General features: G+C 33.3%; 2 protein-coding genes across 2 annotated transcripts; one reads left to right on the top strand and one right to left on the bottom strand.

Moving 5' to 3' along the window:
- Positions 1-494: 494 nt before the first annotated feature.
- On the bottom strand, positions 495-1112 carry LOC146168124 (uncharacterized). The gene has a single exon (XM_083386216.1). The coding sequence runs from the start codon at positions 1110-1112 to the stop codon at positions 495-497; it is 618 nt and encodes a 205-aa protein (XP_083242342.1).
- A 3178-nt stretch (positions 1113-4290) lies between these two features.
- Positions 4291-20288, top strand: LOC146168123 (uncharacterized). Its single transcript, XM_083386215.1, has 12 exons — positions 4291-4379; positions 4714-4874; positions 6551-6721; positions 6780-6873; positions 7154-7268; positions 8121-8295; positions 14249-14380; positions 14557-14629; positions 14774-14924; positions 14981-15105; positions 19830-19990; positions 20157-20288. Exons 2-12 carry the CDS (start codon positions 4827-4829, stop codon positions 20286-20288), a joined length of 1377 nt encoding a protein of 458 aa, XP_083242341.1. The 5' UTR covers positions 4291-4379; positions 4714-4826.
- Positions 20289-20384: the final 96 nt, after the last annotated feature.

Below are 20384 nucleotides of genomic sequence, written 5' to 3'. Positions count from 1 at the left end.
AAACAAATCAACAAAAACCACAGAACACACATATTCCAGATCGTAAGGTAGATTTTTTGTCTAGAGTACATTGTATTTTTATCATGCTCTCTTAAATTGAATCCATGTGTAGTTTAAAATTTAATTTAATTAATATTTGGATGTTTTATTAAATAAATGAAACCAGGATACAATTTTTTTTTTAAATCTGCTGATAAAGTCATAATGTAAGAAAATCAAGAAAATGTTGGTGGTTCTTAATGATGGTTGACCACATAAAGTTTTGTCACAGTACACATTTCATAGATAAAATGTATCTCTAATTAAATTTAAATCCCTGGTAAAAAAGTACTTAATATAATGGAGTGTTGCTCTTCCAGCAGTATATATAATAGATCGATGTTTCGATGTGCTATACAGAACGTCTTCATCAGGATACTGACGTATCATGTAAAACAAGATTCCTTATAAATCGACAAGTAACAATTTGTGCGATTACAAACTCGCACCAACGCTCATTGGTGTAAGAGCTCGCGATAGCTTATCGGCATTAGAACGTCAGTTTTTAAGTTCATGGTGCTGGCGCGTGAATGGATGTTCCACGACTCAAGAAAACCTTGCTTGTGGTAATCGGTTTCCTTCGTCAACACCTGAGCAGCAGAAAAGTTAATGCTGTGCTTGTGGGTAGTTGCATGGCTTGCCAACGCTGATTTCTTGCCATCCATCTTGCCCACATCCCTTTCGTGCTCCTTCCGGCGCGTAATTAAACTTCTACCCGTCTCCCTGATGTAAATTTCGTCACACTCACCGCACGGTATAGCATACACCACACCCCTTGTCGCAGTTGCATCAACCGGGTCTTTTGGGTGCGACAGCATCTGACGTAGGGTGTTAATTGGTTTTACCCCAACCGATACACTAAAATCGGTCAACATACGACGCATAACATCAGTTAACTTTGGTATGTAAGGTAAAGTGACGAAGGAATGTTCTTTGTACTGGATCTGCTTCCGCGAAACCTTTTTAGGGTCACGAAGAATCCAGTCCGGGTAGCCTTTTAACCGCAGGGCATCATGTACCCTGCGCAATTCGGTTTGAAGCATCACAGGGTCTGTCGTCAAGCATCTGAACATCGGGGAGACGGGTAGAAGTTTAAATACGCGCCGGAAGGAGCACAGAAGGGATGTGGGCCAGAAGGATGCCAAGAAATTAGCGTTGGCAAGCCATGCAACTACCCACAAGCACAGCATTAACTTTTCTGCTGCTCAGGTGTTGACAAAGGAAACCGCTTACCACAAGCGAGGTTTTCTTGAGTCGTGGAACATCCATTCACGCGCCAGCACCATGAACGTAAAAACTGACGTTTAAATGCCGATAAGCTATTGCGCGCTCTTGCACCAATGAGCGTTGGTGCAAGTTTGTAATCGCACGAATTGTTACTTGTCGATTTATAAGGAATCTTGTTTTACATGATACGTCAGTATCCTGATGAAGACGTTCTGTATAGCACGTCGAAACGTCGATCTATTATATATACTGCTGGAAGAGCAACACTCCATTATATATTATGCCTGGCAACAATAGCTTATTTCAAAGCTCTTAATGTTTGGGAAAATTCCTTTATTTACCTGTATATTTCAGATAGTTATTATGTGTCAAAAAGCGAACACATACATCTTGAATAATCCTAATATTGCAGATATTTATGTCATTTTTCTTTTTTGTCCTAACAATTTGATTTGTTGATTAGCATCTTAGCAATGTATATATTTAATCATTACAAGAATTTAAAGACTCAACAAGATGATACACTTGCATTGGCTTTAAATGCAAAAAAAAACTTAATGAACAAAAATGCAAAGCCTTTAGTGAAGAATCAGGAGGTCACTTCAACACCTGACTTTAAAAAACAGGCACAATCAGTAAGTTTTTTTAATTACATTTATGAAGAGTAGTTGTTTTATTTACATGGCCTGGGGTGAATTTTAATTGTTGATTTAATTTAAAAAAACAATAACTGAACTACATTAGATCAAATCAAGTGAAACATTTATCACTGTAAAGTATTTAAAGATATATATAAATTTCCTATAAATTTAGGCACTCAAACAGTATGGTATAAGCCAAAGTATAAAGTAAATCTACTCTGTGGTTTGAAAAATATGTGTCATCTTTAATGTACTAAATTTAATTGTTTTCAGCTCATCATTAAATTTAAAAAAACTTCATATATTGAGTTCCAAGGATTAAATTCAGAAAAGCTGTTAACGCTATTTTTAGCAAATCACACCTGTTTTGTTTTACCAGGGGATTATCCAAAAAATCAAAGTTCCCTATTTTCCATCTAACGTAATAAATAGTGACACCATAAATTATGACGAGTATGACGATGTAAAATAGTGATTGTAATGACGTCATATAAAAATATTCAGACTCAGCCAATTTACGTCCAGCAAAAGCGAACCTTAAAGACGCAAAGCGAACACGTTCATGGAAAACGCTTGGTGTGCAATCGTTAACTTCATGCTTAAATTATAAGACTGTGAAATATGTGATTGAATTTGGTAAAACCGTGTTTTTACTATTAGCAGCGCAGTTTTATAAGTTCTATGTACTGAACTACACTAAATTACAAGCACGCCTTTCGCCACCTGCAATACTAAATTAGGATTGTTTTCCCGGGTGTTATTATGCGACGATTAGAGTAACATCTGCGCCGAGCGGGAGCCAAGTCAACTAAAATTCAAGCTGCGGTTGAGAGAACGTAAGTTGTGTTAATTACATACTGAACACATGGTCTTAGGATATGCTTAAAGAGAATAATTTTGCAGTAACTATCATTACATAAAAAGGGCAACTTTGAACAGTCACAGTTAGGCCACCTTTTAAGAAATTCTGTTGTTACACCAACATCGTATATAAGCACAGACCGCAAACAGCGAAAAACATTAGCCTAACTTGACGTTTTTAGCAACAAAAAAAGGACGAAGGCTTGATTTAGCATTGTGAATTGTCGAAAACGCAACAGAAAAATATCTTGTGTTTGAGAAGCGTCGACCAAACAAGCGGAGAAAAAGGCGTTTTGTGTTTAATTTTAGTTTTGGTTTTCCATTAGCTTAAGACGCGTGACCCAATTACATAAAAAACATTACTGCTTTGGACGGTGAGTTTAACCCGGACAAAAACGAACAAAAAACAATAATTTTAGCTACGAAAATGGGAAGGGGTCCAAACCCCCCTGGATATGCCACTTTGTTTTACCAATGTAGCAGTAGTTCCAGTTTGTACCAATGAATTATATTGTATCATTGTTTCACAAAAATAGTAAAAAAACAAATCTAACTATTACTAAGTGTGTCACGTGTGATCCTATTAATTAAATTTAGCTAGAACCAACGAAACTCTTTTAATTGAGAGATTGCATGGAATTCTTTTAAAAATTTTATTCGGCCACTTGTATCATTCAGAAGAGTGGTCTCCAGTGTTGCAATGACTTAAGGTAATGACTGACTTAAATCATTGTTATCAAATTACTTGACTTGACTTGGACCTAAGTCATTCATGAATCCTAAGTGTTTGAATTGCAAGCGATTTTCTTAATAAAATGGGATATTTACCACAATTTTTAGCATTTGTATCATTTTTGGTTTTTGCTATGCAAAATATTGCTTAAATTGAATGAATATAAATTGAATGAATATTTGTAGTTAAAAAGTTTTGGATTGAACCAATCGGGGTTAAAGTACCTTTTTAAATTTTTTTATTTTAGCGCTTCATTTTATTAGCTCTTTAACGATATTGCTAACTAAGTTAAAACTATAAGTTAGTGTATACCTTTCTTGAGATAAATTGTTGCTGATAGTTATCTATTTAACTAGAACAAAATTATATCTATGCTTAGATTTGTTTAATGACCATTTACATCTAAAATTGAATTTGAAATATTGCTGCAACTTAGCCCATATTACTAATAAATTTGTGCTTGTGTAGGTTGTTTAATTTGAGTTACACCTGAAATAAGACATTCTTGCAATCTTAATTAGGGTCGTTCAACTTTCACATGTAAAATTACTAAACTAAAAACAAGAAAAAGGAATTAGAGGTCACATAGTTTTATTATATTAAAACAAAGCATTTCTGCTTATTCATTTTTTTTTTCTTATTATAATAATTTTTTTTTCAAAAGGAATCACCCAACCCAACAAAATTTGTTAAAGAAAACAATGGAGTTCAAAAAAAAGAGGTGTGTAGTGTTTTTGTTTTTGGTATGAAAACCCAAGATAAAATTTTATTTCTTGTTTAGAAGCGAACTTCAGTTGTGATACATCCTATTAATATTAAAACCAGAGGAATATTGTATGACAATGAAGCACCTGTACAAGATGCTTTTGTTGTATCGGGTATGTAACTTTGTGCTTAAGTAATTTGCACTACATTCAAATGTGCTGATAGCACTAAAAAACTGGTGAAAACACTTCATAGTTTTATCAGCAGTCTTACAAACATATTTATTTTACATATTGATCACTGGACACAATGCTGCTCTAAATGTAGTCTATAAAAACTATAACGAATACCCTAAGGGGTCACTTAATTTTGCTGATAAATTAAAACAGTGAAATAAACAATCTATAATATTTTTTGTATAATTACATTGACACCTCTTTTAACAATTTGAATTCTAACTAATCTATTACCGAACTTATTGACAAATCTCTTTATATTTCCAAATAGATCAACACCGTGAAACCAAAGTGACATCAGAAGTTAGTGTTAACAATCACCCAGTAATAACTTACAGAAATGTACCATGGAAACTTAAAGTTAAAAAAGAATATTTTCCTTCCATGGGTGAATTGGATAATGCCCTGTGTGTTGATTTTATTTTTAAACAGGTTTGCAAACTGAAATGCTGTTTTTTTCTCATTATTCTTCCTTGTACTCTAATATGTTAGTTATAGGAAATAGGTAATGATAACATCTATGCTATAAAAATATTGTATTTCCTTGAAAGTCATTAGTATGATTGTTGAACTTCTTTTAAAAATGAAATATTTTTCATTTGAAAAATAAAAATAAAAGTCCTAGTAAAGCCGTTTTTAAGATATAATAAGCCTTTTTTCGGGATTACATATTTGCATATGTTTAACCATGCAAAATTTTTGCAGAGCTTGCAAATTATCTTGTCACATTTAAATGCCGCAAATTGGCCTTTAAAACGTGGATTTCGCAAACCTATCTGGTATTATGTTAAGAACTTTTTACCAAACATTTATTGTCATGCAGTGCAACTTTAAGGGCAATATGTATTGGAGGCCATTGTATTACCACCTCTTTTGGCAAAAAAATAAACCCTAGTGTCAAGTCCAACTCTGAATAAATGTGCGATTTCGTTGAGTCCCGAGTCCGCCCTGACTCTACATCCTGTATTCTGCCAATTTACACAACTAAAATAACATGGATATTTAGCAATCCACTTACAGGGGTGTTGTATAATTCATTCACGCAAAACCATATGCTATTCCATCTTTACATATTCCAGTTGGCGGCCATAACCATTTTAAAATTTGGTACTGTGCATGCGCATGTCAGACTCGGGCCTCTGGTAGTTTTTAAGTGGTCTTAACTGGAGTTCCGAGTCCGACTCCGTAGCACTGCAGATAACGCACAGGCTGTATCCATAACATATTACTTTCATTAGGCATCAGGAAGCTTACATGGACATCATTACAACAATCCTACCTGTTCATTGCAGCCCTTTGTACATTACACAATTTTTATTTTCAAATGGTATTTTTTTTACCAATAGATAAAAATCGCTCTCTATTGTTAAGTTGCCTGGTAAAACAAATTCTACTCTTACATTGGACGCAGTGTGCTACCAGGATGATTACATGATAACTGTCACATCATTGGTTGTCATGACTCATGTCAAGTTTATTTGCCCCATAATGCTTAAGTCATGTGATTTTAAAACAATAATTTAATCCTAAGTTCAGACATTGACTTTTGGCTTAATGCAATATAACAAATTCCATAGACTTAAATATAAAAATTTTTATAGACCTTAACTAAGTTCATTAGGTTTCAAAAAATTGATGAAGAATTTTATGTTACATTTCTGCGGCCACACTTAAATGTCCATCATGAATCTTCGGTTGAGAAAAAATGCTCTATATTACTGTACAAAAAATCTACTCTTTATTTTTAAATTTCGTTTGACTTTAATAAACACATCCCATTTAGAAAATCTTAAATCGACTACATAATTGTTTTTTGTGCTACTACAGTTATAAAGCATCGGTACTAAATATGTTATTTTTCAAATTATTGTTGCGCTTGTCAACGTTTATACCCAAACTTTGCTGCTTATTGAAATTGTTGCACACCCCCAAATTGCTTATAAAGACAACAATTATTCAGGCGTAAAAATACATTGACTTTAATTGGGTTTTCAGACCCATCTGAATAGTAATTCCTAAGCCAAGTCTAGATTCTAAGTTTTTATTGTAAATAATTATGGAATTATGATAAAATACATTTAATACCTAACCTGGCCATTTTTTATTAGATTATACTTTCTCAAAACAGTACTACACCAATGCTTAATGGTGAGGATTATCAGCTTATGGAAAACTTCATTAAACACAATGACACCAGTTCTAATTTTGGAAAAAAACAATTTATTAAATTTGTGGCTGAACATTGCAAAACCTATTTCTGTCGGATATTTACTGTTAAGGTGCTTTTTGTATATTGTTGCTATTTATATTTGTTTTAACTTTATCATTTTGTATTAGGTTTCTAAGTTATCTTCACCAACTCATCAAAACCTGTGGGATTATGATATGTTGTGTGTTGGTTTGCAGGGAATTGTTTTTATGAATACTTCAGGTACTACATGGGTTTATATAAAATTAAATTCTGTTTTTTCAACATGATCCATTTTTTATGATAACAATTTTGTTTTAATCAAAAATAATCTAGTTATAGCTATACCAGTTGGCATTATTTAATAAATGCAAAGTGATATCTAAAAAATTTGTGTTATTTTATTCTAAACAGTACATGTCTTACTCTACAGTTAACAAATGGTTAGAACTGTTGTCCATAAATATCACATTTCTTGTCTTGCAGTAAAACACAATGACATTAAATAAAAATATTTTTCCAGATCTTCAACAAAGGTTAATCACAGTCTTGCACTCTGCAGTTTTGGATGTTATTGATATAAATTCCTCAACACTTGAAATTTGTGTAGAGGATGGATCAGTTCAAGTTACTTTAAGGTTTCGTTAATATAATTTGATTTGTTTTTGATGCTGTATCAGGGGGGGTGGGGGCTTTTTTTTGTAAAGTCATTAAGTGGTGTTATCGTTTTTTGTTCGTTTTGTCAAGATGTAACAAACTGTCCAAAATGTTAATGTTTTTGATGTAATTAAGTTATGCGACAATTGACAAGCTAAATTAAACCTTTTTCCTCTTTTTCTTGCTAAAAACGAGTTAAGCACAGCTAAGTTTTCAATGTTTGCGAAAATATCCGATGTTGGTGTAACAACGGAATTTCTGCCACCGAAGCATTTTCTTGAAAGGTGGTCAACTGTGACTGTCATGCGCGTTTTAAAGTCGCCATTTTTATGTAGGAATAGTTACCGCTAAATTTTTCTCTAAAAGCATATCCAAGACCACGTGTTTAGAGTATAATTGACACAACTTATTTTCTGTCAACTGCAGCTTGTATTTTGGCTGCTTAGCACACAGCTCAGCGCAGATGTTGCAATAATCGTGGTGTATTAACACACAGGAAAAACAATTTCGTTGAAAATTATGATTCGCGGTTTAGTTTTTCACCCGAAATTACTGATTGCACACTAAGCGATTTCAACCCACATGTTTGCTTTGCATTGCTTTTGTAGGACATTAATAGGCTATGTCTAAATATTTTTTAGGACCTCATACCTGTCACTATTTATTACGTCATTATTTATTAACGTCAGATGGAAAATGGGGGAATTGTTTAAGTCCTTTTGATTTTCTGGATACGCCCCTGTGGTGTATGTATTGTTGCCTATGTGGTATTTATAGTTTCCGTCATATATACTTTGATTAAATTTGAAGTTACAAAAACATTATTTCTACAGAAAACTGACTTCCCTGAAGAAACTACTGAATGCCTTCAAAGATAGTGTAAAAACAAATGTCAAGTATACTGTTGAGGAGAAACATACACCTTCTCCTTATTATTATGATGATGATGAAGATAATGGTGATGATGATGATGATGACACCAATGATTACACAATTGATGAAATAGTAGTAAGTTGGTATACTGGAAAATCACAATTTTCTACAATTAAACATTAATTTTTTTCTCTTATTCATAACTGAAATCTGTATTTATATTTCGGTGTGATGCACTATTTTAACTGTTACCCTAAACCAGCGGTTCCCAAACTTTTCTAAAAACATTGACCCTTTGCGATTATATTGATATTTCGCAGCCTTATAAAAATCAAGGGTCAGTTGAGCCATGTTTCTTGTAGTACACTAGTGCAGTCACAACTTTCTAACTAATGCGAACGATTCGCTGATAGCAGATAGTACAGCATAATAGATGCTTTATGATGTCACGAGAGACAATAAAACACGCTTTATTATCGAATAATAAAGCATAAACGAAGACTAAGATTGGTGAAGGACAATGTTTAAAACATAGACTAATACTAATGTTTGAGAACATTCGCTAAAGACTAATGTTGAAAAACTTGAAGACTAATTCAATTCTCATTGCGGACCCTCTGAAACAGCTGCACGGACCCCAATTGGTCCGCGGACCCCAGTTTGGGAACCGCTGCCCTAAACAAACAAGTTGATTTGCAATTTTTTTTATGTCTGCATGGTTTAACTATTGGCTTGCTGTTCAATTTTGTTTGGCACAGCTACCATTTTCTTAGGACTGTCACAAATTAGTATGTAGCTGTTGTATTTGCCATAACTGGTTGTAACTGTTAAAAGTTTTGTTAACCTAATGTTTAACGACACAAAGCTCTAATGTGTGGTGATGTCTGCTGCATTCTGGAAGTTTATTCTACATAAAAAGTTACATTAAGAACGAACACTTGTTTTTCTATCTTTTGGAAAAAAAGATGCAGGCTGCTTATTAATCATCATCATTACAAAATTAAATGGCATGAAAGGACCTGTTTTTCAAAAAGTATGGAGAACAACTCTGTTTAATTGTCAGAAAACGTCTTTAGAAGGATCTTCATCAACATATATTTTTAAAAATTCTAAAAATAGCAAAATAACTTTTTGCAGAATCTTCAAACAAACTGGAGTAACATGCTGGTGTATGTCTAACTTTGTGAGGATCAAAAGCAAGGGTTACAGCCTAATATAAAGTTGCACTAGTTATTTCAAAATGAGAAATGCATTTTAGGAAGGTAAATTATATTAAGAAGGCATATCTGAATAAAATGGCTGAGGCATTTGATAAGAGAAAAGTTGCTGAAAAATGTAAAATGGTGAAATTAAAAATTATTGTTAAATGCTATGTGGGAAACAAACCTGGTTTTGTGGATTGCTAAAAGAAAATGTTAAGTCAACCTCGGAAAGTTGCACATTTACTTTGTCACTCATATTTATTCTTTACTTTAAAGAATACCTATCTTTACTAATTAAATATCAGGACCCTAACCACGTGTTTGCATTGGATTTTGTTTTACAAATATGAATTGTAAATAGCATAGCGTTTGTCTAACCTTCAGTAAATTAGATTAGGGTTTTTTAAACTGGGGTCCATGAACCCCCTGGGGGTGCATGAAGGCCTTATTGAAATATTAGTGTATAATTAAGAAGTATATAATCAATTTTTCAAAGAAAACAGTTCAATTCAAAATTAAACGGTTTTGCACTGACTGTATTTAGATTCCATTTCACTTTCACATATTTTGGTCAAAAATCAACAGATTTATGAAGTCTATTTGTATTCTGACGTCAATTTATGTCATACTTTTGTTTAATTTTCTTGGCTACGGTGGTCCCGCGCAAAATACATTTTAGGAGTCGCGTTGAAAAGAGTTTAAGTACCCCTTAAAGTCGATGAATTTCAAACATTTTATCACCATACCAGTCGGTTTTAATATTTAAAATATAGTAAGTTTAGTGATTTCCAACACATTTTTAAATGAGTTTCACTTTTTAGGCTGCATACTGCAAAGTAGAGCCCAACTTTTGATTTCTGTTTGTTTTGTTGAGTTTAGTTGAAATTAGTTGAGCTGTAAGCCACAGATGGCAATCTTTGTGTGCTCTGTGTCAAAGGATTGTTTGATCAAAGAATAACTTCTTAATATTGTTTCATTAAAAGACAGAACTGTAAACAGCAACTCCTGGAAGGTCATCCATTATTTCCTGAAAATATCCTGGAGCGGAGTGTATACCGAAAGGTAAAACATTTTGCAGAACAACTCCACGCTGTGTGCTAAGATCCAACCTATTTTGGCTTTCTGGTCTGAGGCGTATCTAATGATACGCATCGGCCAAGTCGATTTTCATAAATCCATATCCACCTTATAACTTACATAATAAATCTTCTGGAAGCGGCAAAGGGTGGCGGTCTTTGAACGTCGCTGGAGTCCAGATTCCTTTGGCAATGTCAACATCATAAGCTTGACTCAAGTCTTGCTGAAGAGCAAACGGAACTGAGCGAGCTTTACAAAACAAAGGCTTTGCTGCGGATTTGTACCTATTATCAAAGTACTGTAGACAACCTAATTTTTTTTTGAGAAGGTCCGCAAATTGACTGCAAAGTTTTCGACAATCCTTTTGCAACTCAATATCAGGTTGATTATTTTCGACAGATAAAGCATGTACTGGAACTACAGCAGTAAACATTAATTTTCTCCACCTTCCCGAATGACGAATCGCTTTGGGTCAAACTGGTTCTTCATAAAATGCTCAATTTCTTCAATAGAGAGATCGTTAACACCAGTATGGCAGAAAGCTGGTGACTTGGCGACTATGTCGGCCGAAGAATCAGCCAAAAAACCAAAGAAATTGGTGCAAAAAATTCTGAGTAAAAACAAATTTAAAAAATTTTCAATTTTTTGAATTTTTTTTTTCCAAGATTCATTTTACAAAATACCTTGTGGTTGTTTCCACACATATTTACCCACGTCTATTTTTAAAAAATCAGTAATATGTAATAAAAAATTTCACACTACCATTGGCAAAAATTAATTTTATTATGCCATTTTGAAAAAAGTCACGGTAGTGTGAAGCACGTTGTTTAGTAAGAAAAAAACAGTATAAGGCATATATAGATTGTTTATTATTTTAAAAAGTACACAATTTTGATCATAGAATTGTTATGTGTTGGCAGTTTTGCTTTGATACTCCTATTTTGAGTTGAATTCCTGTACATTGAGTTAAATTCCCCCTTCCTGTTAAATGTACAGGTATAACATTCGCATCGGCATATTGAGGATGTACCAGGCTATGCTTCTCCATCTAAGGCCTAAAGTATATTTTGTTGTTTTAATTACGCAAACGCAAAAAAGTTCCGCGCAAGCGCGAACTTCAGCCTAGTTTTGCTGGGTCTATGTGTCTTGGTTTTCAACAAATCTATATATCCCAAAGGTAATATGCATACTATGCGCCATGTTGCACTGTGACAAATTTCTGTTCAAGACTGTGACAATTTCTATTCAATTTAATTATAAATATCATTATTTCGAGCAATATAAATTGGAAATTTATCCAAAGAATATTTTTCCTGCTTTTTAATCTGGTTTTGAGCTGCATGTTTTCACGCAAGTTTCCCGGAAAACAGCTTATCTATGTAACAGGAGTAAGAAGAGCAGACATGTGCACCCCCAGATTGTACCTTCACATGTCCCTTATGTATTTGTTAATGACTTAATGTCACAAAAAAATTTTGCGCCGTCGGCGCAACTTTTTTTATTCCATTTACTTATTAATAGCCTTGTTTATTGCCCAAACATGGCAAGGTTCATACATTCCTTGGGCAAACACATCATTTAAGTTTAGGGGCGCGACCAAAAACCGAAGAATTTAGGCAAAAAATGCTTGTCATCAGAAGGCTGGCAAGATTCTGCCAGCCTGGTTAACACTTTTTTTTTGAAGTTAAATAACAGCTTGTAAGTTGTAGGAGTTTGGTTTGTTAGAAAACCTGAGCCTTTCTTTGGTCCGGGACCGCATCTGCTATGTTGAACGTACTAAACCTTGAATGAACGTACTAAACCTCATTCAACAGCTCAGATGTAGAAATAAATGAATTAAAACCTGCCTTTTCAACCAGAGCCACCATTACATTAATTTGTTTATCGTGACATTGTGCTTGCTGCTGTAGTTGTTCTTGCATGAACTTCAATGTGTCTTCCATTTTACAAACAAAAGTAATTCAAATAGTCAACTACGTTGATACCTCATTCAGAAGACCTTGAATCCAATATCCTCGTCGCTAAAACTCTGTTCTGTTTCTACCCATTGTTTGCCTTGCTAGTATAATAACTAAGTCCAGGTTAGCCAATGGTTTAAGAAAGGGGTAACACAAGAAGGGCACAACCATTTAAAGTCAAGTAGTTGCATAATTTACATAGCGATACAATAAGCGCACAACACGGTAAGTAAGTAGTAATATGTGACTAGAGCGCACGGCTCAGGGGCTGCGCGCAACCTCTCGCAGTAGAACCGCATGATCACTCCATGACAGGTGCTGTGTAAAGCTAACCAAATATCGAAATTTCTGTATTATCAACCGAAAGCAACTTGTATCTAAATCATTATGGTGGAAATAACTAACTACATTCATGCAGATGCCCTTAATCCCTTATAGTTTACCCATCTTGTCACTGAGTTGGACCAAAATCTTTCAACTGACCTACCTCTGCATGTACTGTATTGTAAGATGGCTGTCAAAAAGTCAGGTACTCTCTTGCAGGCTGGCAGAATCTTGGCAGCCTTCTAGTTACAAGCATTTTTGGCAAAAATTCTTCGTTTTTTAGTTGATCCTCTAAAGTTAAATGCTGTGTTTGCCCAAGGAATGTATTAACCTTGCCATGTTTTTTCGGCGATAAACAAGGCTATTAACGAATACATTTAGTAAGAAAAATTTTTGTGACATTAACGAATACAGAAGGGGCATGTACAACCTGGGAAAACACTGTTACATAGATAAGCTGTTTTGGGGCGAACTTGTGTGCAAACATGCAGCTCAAAACCAGATTGAAAAGCCTGAAAAAAAAACTTTCTCGGGTAAAAGAAATTTTAATGTATATTGGTTGAAATAAGGATATTTTTAATCCAATTTAATAAAAATTGTTTGCAGAGTATATATAATTATTTTATGCAAAATTTCGGCAAAACAAATTATTGGTGCGAATCTTTGGCGGCCACAAATTATGGAATGCAGTTGTGACACAGTGCAACATGCCATAGTATGCATAATGCCTATGGGCTGAATAGATTTGCCTAAAACAAAGATATATAATCATACCAAAAGAAGTTCAAATTTTGTGTGAAACGCCAAATTTAATTGCATCTACCTAATTAAAACAGCCAAACATATAGTTTAAGCGTAGGTGGAGAAGCATGGCCTGGTACATCCTCATCCTCGATATGCCCATGCAAATATCTTACGGGTCTATTAAACAGGATTGGTGACTCTTATGATTGCTTTTTTAACTCAATATAGGTGACAATGTTCATACATATTCAATTGAATATGTGTAGAAACAACCACAAATCTTTTTATTAAATTGGTCTTTCCAAAAAATATTAAAATCTTTTTTTGGCTAATTGTCAGCCGACATAGTTACTAAGTCGCCAGCATTATGCTATACAGCTCTCTTGCTTCTTTTAACTTCTAGATGTTATAAACCTGTTCTTAGAGTATAATAACCGGAATATTATTATTTTTGCATCAGTCACACACGTCTTTACGAGCATTTGCCTGTGATATGTTTGACTTCACCATTCTTATTGCCATTTACTCACCCTTGTGATTCTATTAATTGTTTTCATTTCTACTTTGACCTGATGAATCACGGCTGTGTGTAAGCTTGTCAAGAATTCAATACAATTTTTTTTTTATGTAGTGCCACCTGATTACCCTTTCCAACACCATATATTTGCAAAAATATTCCTGTATAAAGATTTTAATTTAGAACTTTTTTGGGCTTTCCATACCAATTTTTTTTAAACTTTTATAAAATGTGAATTAAAATCATTTTATTTTTTAATTATAAAGAGTTTACCCTTTCAAAAAATCTATGAGGTTCAACAGCCACCAGATGATGGAGTTGAATATTCTCTACTTACTTTTGGCAAAAAATACTTCAGGAAATCAAATAATGTTGAAGAAATGCTGTCATACACCAAAGTAATAAAGTTCTGTTATGAATGTTTATAAAACTTTTTTTTTAATTTTTTTTTTACACTTGATTTAATTTTAAGCTATGAACTGGAGTTAAATGCGCCTTTTTTCGAAAATTATTGTAATTGATTCTTGGATAACATTTTCCTTGCTAGTTAAGTTAAAATATTGTTTATTTTTAGACAAATTTGACCAAGTCTATTATTAAATTCAAGAACGATAGAGTTAATCAACATGCTACCAGGATTTCGAAAGGTAATTGAAAACTAGATTATTCTAAACTATTTTAAAACTACTTAATTTGTTAGAAAGTAGGCTTTATTTAGGAATGAGTTTATTTTGCAAGGTAAGATATTTATAAAACACTATCAATATAATAGTATAATAATTATTGTGCAGCCATTCTCAAATTCTGTCATAATCTCAAAGCAAGACCAGAAGATGTACACAATCATGTTCTACAAATACTTAATATTAGCCAAAAGGAAGACAAGTTGTCTGATGAAATTTATATACAAATACTTAAGCAAACCATTAACAACAAGCACAGGTATAAAAATGATTAAATGCTAATTATAATAGCATAAAGATAAAACCTATTTTAAGGATGGTTGTAATTCGTGCTTGGAGATTACTTGCATTTATTGGAGCATATCTTACGCCTTCACAACATCTTGTTCCACATTTACTTGCACACCTAAGTGATGCTAATGCTAAACAAGCAACATCAAGTAAGTACAACTCTTATTCAATACCATTTTTTTCATTACACCAATTTGTTCTACATATATGTACAAAACACACTACAATGCCTTCCCCAGACTATATTGTTTAGCCAACCTTGACAATGTACAAACATTTATTGCACTTTGCATGAAATCATTTATTTATTTTTTTACCTGTTTTGATAATAGTTTTTCGCATAAAGTATTTGTGCACATGATATCGTTTTTTTGAAAATACACAATTGTCAGACATTTTAATACATTTAGTCATTTACGTATATCGACATATTCAAATAAATTCTCGGTCTCCCTAAGTATTTCACTTACATATGTTGTATGTGACAACATGCTAGTGCCTGGGAACCCAAACTTTTCCGCCTTTGCACAAACCCACTGGAAATTTACAAAAGGGGGCATGATAGAAAAAATATTAGGAACCACTGTATTAGACCAGATGTCACCAAACTACAGGCTAGATCCAGCCTGAGTTTTTATTTCTTGTGGCTTGGAGCATATTTCCCAATTGAACCTAAATATGGTTATTAATACTAAGTTAAATCCTGGTGCTATTTTAAACAAACTGACAATTTAATAAACATTTATTTTATAAATTAGCTGCAAGAAAGTATGTACACAATTTTTCGGCCCCAATCTCCGATTATCAGGCCTGTGATCGCCAGACCAAAATTTCTGGTCCTTTATGAAACATGTTTTGTGATCCTTCTCTAGATCAGTGCTCCGCAACCGGTGTGTTGCGATGTTCCAGGAGGTGTTTTACTTGAGTTTGTTAAAGTACTTTTAATTATTCAGTAGAATTTACACTAAAATGGTCCTTCAGGCATGCAACTTTATGAACTTTCCTTAATATTTAAAAAACATTTAAAACCTATTCTATGTTCAATCGCCGGAAGTTATAGAAAATTTTTTTAACTAACTTAACTACCATGAGTATAAATATAAATGGTTTCAATGTTAAAGGGGATATTATCCATACACTTAATACCTATGAAATATCATTGTAAATGTATTATTGGCACTTTGTAATTGTTCTAATTAATCTTGGCTGCTGTTCAGAAAATAAATTAGGAAAAAAATTCAAAGCACAATTGTCAGGTATTTTCAGAATACCCTAAAACCGCAAAATCAAAAGAAAAAAGAATGTAATTCGTCAAATGCAGCATGTTTCTTTATATTTTTTTTTATTTTATCTCGGTTGCCTAGGGTATTTGCTTATATTGTTGATTGTCGTCCATGATATTTTTTGATTGTTTTACGCCTGTTTACGTGCCCCAATGAAAAAAGTTTGCAGAGCGCTGATCTAGACTGATGCAAAGCTATCCTTAATTGCACACTAATGCTTGGGGTTTAGTGTAAAATCTTGTTAGGTTGACATAAATGATATTTTTAGGGCCTTTTTTTTATAGCAAGAATTTCTTAATCTTCCCAAACAGCCATATGCCATTAAAACTTGATCTAAAAGTTGATTGTTCTAAAACCTATTTAGTAGTTTCAGGTTATCGTTTGTGTCTCCTATTTCAAAACAAAACATGACCCTTTAAATTAAAAATCAAAACATAGAGTACCACATTGGTGAATGTCATGGTAAATAGGTTATTTTCGAAAGCGCAAATCAGTCCATCTAAAAGTGTTGCACAACTTAAAGTTCTCAAGATGTCTCTTTAAATATTAACTTTTTCACAATTCCCCTAATCGTAAATTGCTAGCTACACAATATTAACATAATTTGCTGATTTTTGAAGATGCTACAGCTGTTGTTCTAGTAAATTTACAACAAACTTCGACTTATGGTGGAAGAAAAAAATTACCGACTGTCATTGAAACTTGGGCTATCGCAGTAAGTTTCAAAATTCTCTAATCCACTTGTTTGTTAAATCCAGACATTAAACTTTTAAAAGTGCAACCAAGATTAATACATTTATTTTCTACAATGTTGCAATCAACTAAAAATAAATAGAAATAGTTATTTGCTTATTAGTCATTATACTGTAAGTTGTTTTTCAAAAAAATTGTTTACTTGCCTTTTTCCTTATAGAATGGAAAGAGTGGTTTTGTACAAAGTTTTATGCTTCCAGGTGGTGCCTCTTATCAATTTAAAGTAACAACAGCAACAGTAAGTATATTTTTACTTGCTAAAGCTATTACTTAGAAACTGTTTGTAAGCCTTTATGTTCAGGGATTTTGTTATTTGTAACAAACCTTTCTTCCTCTAAACAATCCAAAATTTAGGTTTTTTAGTAGACATGTTGTTGCAAGTAATGGTTGTAGATAATGGCCGCTTATGTGTGCACTGAACTTGGAATTTTCGGCCGAAATGTGAAGCTCGGTATTGGGTTGAAGTAAATTAAAACAAGAAAAATACACCAATTTGCAATTACATAATATGTTTGAGACGTTCCTTTGTAAAGCCTATTTTATTTTTTAACAAAAGGGCTGTTTCCTCAACCAATTCAGCAATCTTGGCATTTGCGTTAATTGGGTATCTGGGTAGGATTTTTTAGATTTAATTTTCCCAGGATTAGTTGAATATCGGGTACTTAGATTTGAATTCAAAACTCCAATCGATTTTTTGTTATCCTTTGTATATTCTTCCATATGTGACTAATTAAATTTTGAAGCCCTTAAAATATGAATGGTATCATTAGGAAATTTTCGACCCAATATTTTTTCGGGGATAGTTTTTATGGGAGATAATTTTGTGTACGGACAGTAACTGTAGTTAAAATTTGTATGCACTATACAAGGTTACAGTGACCTAAAATTATTTTTCAGGTAGTTAGTCATGTACTTGAAAGCTTTTGTCGAGAATATGGAATTTTTGAACAAAATGGCAGTAATGAATTTGGAATTTTTTTGGTAATGATGGAAAGTGATAAAGGTGATTGTTTTAACTTATTAGTAAAATACAGTAGGTGACCTAGTTTTGTTTAAATAATTTATTATCTTTATGAAAGATATATGACCTGTATTTACATGTTGTGTATGTTAAGTTGCTACATCTTAACCTGTTGTAAAAAAACATACAATTCTAAAATAAAATTTATGTTCTAAACTTATAATCCCCTTAGAATACGTATAATCGTCAGGGGTTGGCATTAAATTAAAATTTGCACTCGCCAGTCAGTAGAAAAAACACTTGCCAGAAATGCCGGCACGCCGTCTGCGAATGTACGGTTCTTAAAGGGCAACTTAGCGTGTTTATTTTTACGCACGAATGTTTAAATAGAATGCAGCTATGCGCTCAACACTAACTAACGTTTTTTGGAAATTCTCACGCTCACAAGTTATTAAGTTGACTAAATAAACGATAATTTGAACTTTTGATCAAAGAACCGACTCATGGATTTATAGTCATTACAAACGTCCGGTACAACTAATAAAGATTTAGTATGAGTTGTAATGTTGTCGTAATACCATAAACACTTTAAGCCGCGCGAGCTCTAAGTTAATATTTAATTTTTTTGCAATGATTCTGATGTCATCGTTTGGGTTGTACACTCCTACAGTTTGGGTTGTACACTCCTACGCTGTACAAACTCTGTTTTTGCCAACTTGAACATTGAAACTGCCAAAAAAGTTTGCGCTCCGCGCGAATCTTGTGTTTTCCACTTTTGTTGACTACGTTTCAGCCCCAAATCTCTTTGAGTGCCATTGCATATTTTCATATCATCGAAGGTATAACGGCCCTATTTAATTTCAATTTTGCTAACTTATAGTTAAACGATAAAGTCATACACCGTTCGAACTATTTTTGATCCATATTTTATATGATAACAGGCTAGAAATAGGGGAACTCAAAACTTTTTTGCGCGAATTTATAATGATTTTCAATATTACCGTTGTATTGTGTGGTCACATCTTTTGAAACTAGATAACGCAATATTTAATTTTTGCGCTTGACATTTTTATTGGCGCTCGACATCACAGCCTTACAACTGTGGAGTAAATGTCCTGACAGTACGTTTGTCCATATCAGCTCGACAAAAATCAATGTGTCGAGCACGAGCAATTTGTTGTGTGCCCAATGCGCAAAGCCTCCTAAATTGGTAGTTTAGTGCCAATTCAACCAATTAAACTCTTATTTTTCGCGACCGACATCCAACTTTACTATTTTCAAGTTTTCTCAGTGATATTTAATTGAAAATGCCAGATTGCTTTTCGTTGCTTTTCGAAGGGTGCAAGGCTTAGGAAAATTACCAAAGGGGGCGCGGCTGAAAAAAAGTTAAGAACCACTGATTTAGATTGTAAAAGGTAGTAATTAGGTATAAATACAAATCGAATTAATTGAGCGAGGCCCTTGGAAAATTTAAACAACGTACCAGGGCGTCGCGACGCACAGTTTAAGCACCTCTGCCTGGCCTTTACCAACCATAAACCAAAGTAAAATTCATAATATTAAAAATTAATCCTAAAATAACGTAATTTGTAACGGTCCAATAACACACTAACAAACGCCAAAACATATCCCCTGACAGCATATAATAATAACCACCGCAAATACGTCTATAGTTTCTTCTTGTAGTTGCGCAAGAGTGTATCGTAGGCGATTTTAAATTAACCAAAAAAATTTGTTTAAGGACACTCTCCAGTCTGGCTCAATAAGCAATCGCATTGGCGAGTGCAAAATCCCAACCCTGTTCGTGGATAATTCTTTCGATAACATATAATCTTCATTTGATCAATTATTTAGTTTTGGTACATATTTTTTGTAGTAAGCAATGTCCTGCCTTTAAATCTGTCAACCTACATTTTGGATGTAAATTCTGAAATGAAAAAGCAACAGAACATGTTTTTCTTTATGGTGCAAAGAGTGGTTTGGAAAATCCCAATTCAATTTGATAATGTGAAACTGGTGTCTTTATTGTTCGAACAGGTGCGTATATTTTATTTTCTAACGATTTTTTGCTTTATTTTTTAAAGAATATTTTATTATAATAAAAAGCCTTTTTTACTTAAAATATTTTGTTATTTTATTAGTTTTTGCTTCATAACAGATTTGCAATAGAATTAGGTAAAAAAGTCTTCACTTCTTATTATAGATTTCACCGGACTATAATGATGGAAAACTAGCAGAGCACCTTGTCACTGAGAATGTGGATACTTCGAAAATAGTGTGGAATGCCGCACTGCAGTTTGTTGGATTTGGACAAACCCATAACCCAACCATGTAAGACATATATTGATTGCAAAATAATAAATTTAAAAACATCATTTATTTGGGTATATTCAAATGCTGGTATATTAATCACTCTAACACTAAAATCATT

This window comes from Ascidiella aspersa, chromosome 1 (assembly GCF_963924565.1).
Source record: "Ascidiella aspersa chromosome 1, kaAscAspe10.2, whole genome shotgun sequence".
NCBI lineage: Eukaryota > Metazoa > Chordata > Ascidiacea > Phlebobranchia > Ascidiidae > Ascidiella > Ascidiella aspersa.
This window is presented reverse-complemented; position numbering and strand designations above follow the sequence as displayed.